The sequence below is a fragment of the Rhinatrema bivittatum genome, chromosome 4 (genome assembly GCF_901001135.1).
Source record: "Rhinatrema bivittatum chromosome 4, aRhiBiv1.1, whole genome shotgun sequence".
NCBI classification, from domain to species: domain Eukaryota; kingdom Metazoa; phylum Chordata; class Amphibia; order Gymnophiona; family Rhinatrematidae; genus Rhinatrema; species Rhinatrema bivittatum.
Genome location: NC_042618.1, coordinates 211,030,730 through 211,034,111, shown reverse-complemented (window position 1 = coordinate 211,034,111; position 3,382 = coordinate 211,030,730). Strand labels below are relative to the sequence as shown.

General features: G+C 55.3%; 1 protein-coding gene across 1 annotated transcript in view; it reads right to left on the bottom strand.

Annotated features, from left to right (window-relative positions):
* Positions 1 to 1,940, bottom strand: part of LOC115089379 (sodium-coupled neutral amino acid transporter 3-like) — an 89,624-nt gene extending 87,684 nt beyond the window's left edge. The window contains exon 1 of the mRNA XM_029597470.1: positions 1,830 to 1,940. Coding sequence (XP_029453330.1) covers positions 1,830 to 1,940 — 111 coding nt within the window. The remainder of the gene's footprint in view (positions 1 to 1,829) is intronic.
* Positions 1,941 to 3,382: the final 1,442 nt, after the last annotated feature.

Here is a 3,382-nt window from a genome sequence, read left to right as displayed (position 1 = left end):
ATCACCTTCAGCCAATGGATTTCTTTTCATTATAAATGTATTTCTTGATTTATTTATTTTTTTTTGCAATCTATCCAAAAAAAAAAAGCTCACAGAAGACAGATCCAGATACTGGCATGATTTCTAAAACAGATTTGTATCATGCTTCTATAAAATGTATACAAAGACATTTATTTTAAAATACTTACAAACTGCTGGATTTATTTACAGGCACACTAGCTCTGTGTCAAGGGTAGCAAAGATTCCTGCCCACTTATCTCATCTTGCACTCTCTCTGCCTCTTCTCCCCTCTCCCACCACCTTTGATTGGATTCTCTTGCCTTCCAGCCAGACTTCCAATTCTTCCTGCCCCACCAAATTCAAAGCTGTGGAGGTGCTGTTGTTCCAACTAGGCAGGAACAGAAGCTGAGGATGGGTGCATACAAATCCCGTCTCCCACACAGAAGCCCTGGGAGGCGAGGGGGGACACTTCAGTTCTTGTGCATGCCGGACCACAGGCTGATTCTGTCCCCATGCAAGCTGTCTTGTCAGATTAGCAGCAGCAGCCGCCGCCGTCTCCTCACCAGAGCCACAGGTCTGGAGGTTAGTGGGGTGGCAGGAGGGAAAGAACTGACAGCCCAGCTGGGGAGTTAGGAACCAATCAATTGAATTGGGGGGAGGCACGAGGATGACATTGCAGTACTGAGGGGGGCCAGAGATATGTTGGGGCATGGAGGCGGCTGTGGCACCCTCCCTAGGGTTGGAAGTAGACAACATCCATCATTGTATAGATACAGACACAAAGCATAGTTTAATATTTAAAACCAGGGGAAGGTAATTTTCAAACCTATTTGTCCACATAAAAAAGCTCTCCTGCAAACTGATCTCTTCTCCCCCCCCCAAAAAAATAATTCCATGCATTTCCACCAGCAACAGATAGCAGAGAGAGGTTGGGTAAGGCAGAGTGTCCACAGAGCCTTCATTTTGAAAGTCCCACACATACTTTAACCACATATATTTGCACTCGATTCAAAGCAGGAGCCCCACTCTGCTGGCCAGCTGACCTTCAAGCCCATGGCCAGTCTTATCATTGTCCCACGATGTCCAATTATGTGTTTTCTACAGGACTAGGAGGTGTAGTGGAGGGGGGTCATTATAACTGAGTTTAATTATTAAAATCTCTTCACATTTGGGGGAAAGAGGGGGGAGAAGGTGGCTTATTGGCCTTAAGGGTAATTAGATGAAAGCTAAAGCAAGGCTGAAGGTGTAAAACCATCTAATACTTACCCTTGCCCCAACCCTGTCATCAAGGGCGACTCTTGGTGATTGGATTTAGAGCACGAGACAGGGATCTGGAAGGAGCCCCGCACTGCTGCTACAATGACCAGAGATATGAGGGGATATGGGGGGGGGTGTCTATTAACAACCCCGAGTAATTGTAAATGAAGACTCCTAGCAGCAAAATCCCAGCATTGATTCTGATTCTGACAACAATTTCCCTGACAAGTTAGAAGAAACTGGATTCAAGATTGACCCAGCCAAATCCTAAACTCAACCCGAGCCTCCTCCAAACCATGAGATCTACTGAAAACGTCCAGCAGGATGCTTGAGAGGGAGACATTGACCCCCCCTGGCATGCCTGAAAAGAAGGAACTGAACCTCGCTGCTAACCTCTGCACGGAGATCGCCTCCGCCCCTCGGTACAATGTGGGAATTAATGGATTAGCAGCTCCTCTTGCCAGACGCACCTTACTATCGGATCAGGCTCCGAGGCAGGCGTGCACGCGCTGCCCTTCACCCCCTCCCCTCCCTAGAAGATGACAACAAAATACAAATAAGTCCAGCCTTACCTGGCGGGCAGAGCCCCCGTCTCCCTCCTTTTCCCACTCCGACACCGACTTCAGCTCTCGTCGCTGAGCTGGCTCGGAGCGCGAAGGAAACAAACCGAGCACCGCCCGCATTGCACAACCCCGACCCGGCCCCGCCTCGGAGCTTCACGGCAGCCTCCGGGGCTGCTGTGTCTTAAAGGGGCACACCCACCATACAGCTCCGCAAAAGTCCCGGGGGCTGCCACAGCATCCAGCACCCTTGAAGGGGCACCCCCACCAAAACAGCCCCCCCCCAAAGTCCCGGGGGCTGCCACAGCATCCAGCACCCTTAAAGGGGCACACCCCCAAAACAGCCCCCCCCCCCAAAGTCCCGGGGGCTGCCACAGCATCCAGCACCCTTAAAGGGGCACACCCACCAAAACAGCCCCCCCCCCCCAAAGTCCCGGGGGCTGCCACAGCATCCAGCACCCTTAAAGGGGCACACCCACCAAAACAGCCCCCCCCCCAAAGTCCCGGGGGCTGCCACAGCATCCAGCACCCTTAAAGGGACACACCCACCAAACACACGCCCCCCCCCCCAAAGTCCCGGGGGCTGCCACAGCATCCAGCACCCTTAAAGGGACACACCCCACCAAAACAGCCCCCCCCCCCAAAGTCCCGGGGGCTGCCACAGCATCCAGCACCCTTAAAGGGGCACACCCACCAAAACAGCCCCCCCCCCCAAAGTCCCGGGGGCTGCCACAGCATCCAGCACCCTTAAAGGGGCACCCCCACCAAAACAGCCCCCCCCCCCCAAAGTCCCGGGGGCTGCCAAGCATCCAGCACCCTTAAAAGGGCACCCCCACCAAAACAGCCCCCCCCCCCCAAAGTCCCGGGGCTGCCACAGCATCGCACCAGCACCCTTAAAGGGACACACCCACCAAAACAGCCCCCCCCCCCCAAAGTCCCGGGGGCTGCCACAGCATCCAGCACCCTTAAAGGGACACACCCACCAAAACAGCCCCCCCCCCCAAGTCCCGGGGGCTGCCACAGCATCCAGCACCCTTAAAGGGACACACCCACCAAAACAGCCCCCCCCCAAAGTCCCGGGGGCTGCCACAGCATCCAGCACCCTTAAAGGGACACACCCACCAAAACAGCCCCCCCCCCCCAAAGTCCCGGGGGCTGCCACCATCCAGCACCCTTAAAGGGACACACCCACCACCAAACAGCCCCCCCCCCCCCCCCAAAGTCCCGGGGGCTGCCAGCACTTTCCAGGACCGACTGTTCAGGCTGCGCGGGGGAAGCAGATTCACCCGGCAGCCTAGGGGAATTTCCATCGGGAGGGAGCGAGAAGCTGCTCCTGAGCTCTCCCCCTACCTTGCTTCCTGCACCTCCAGTCTCGTCCAGCTCCTGCCCCGCAGGGCTGGCCACCAAAGAGCTTGTTCATCCAGGGGACCGGCTCAGACAGCACCCCCCCCATCATACCCATCCCATCCACACGCAGTGCTGCAGCACACCCCCTCCTGTCTTTCTAATTTCATTTCTAATCCATTTCTTTTTCTACTTAATTCACCTTGTGCCCCCCCCCCCTT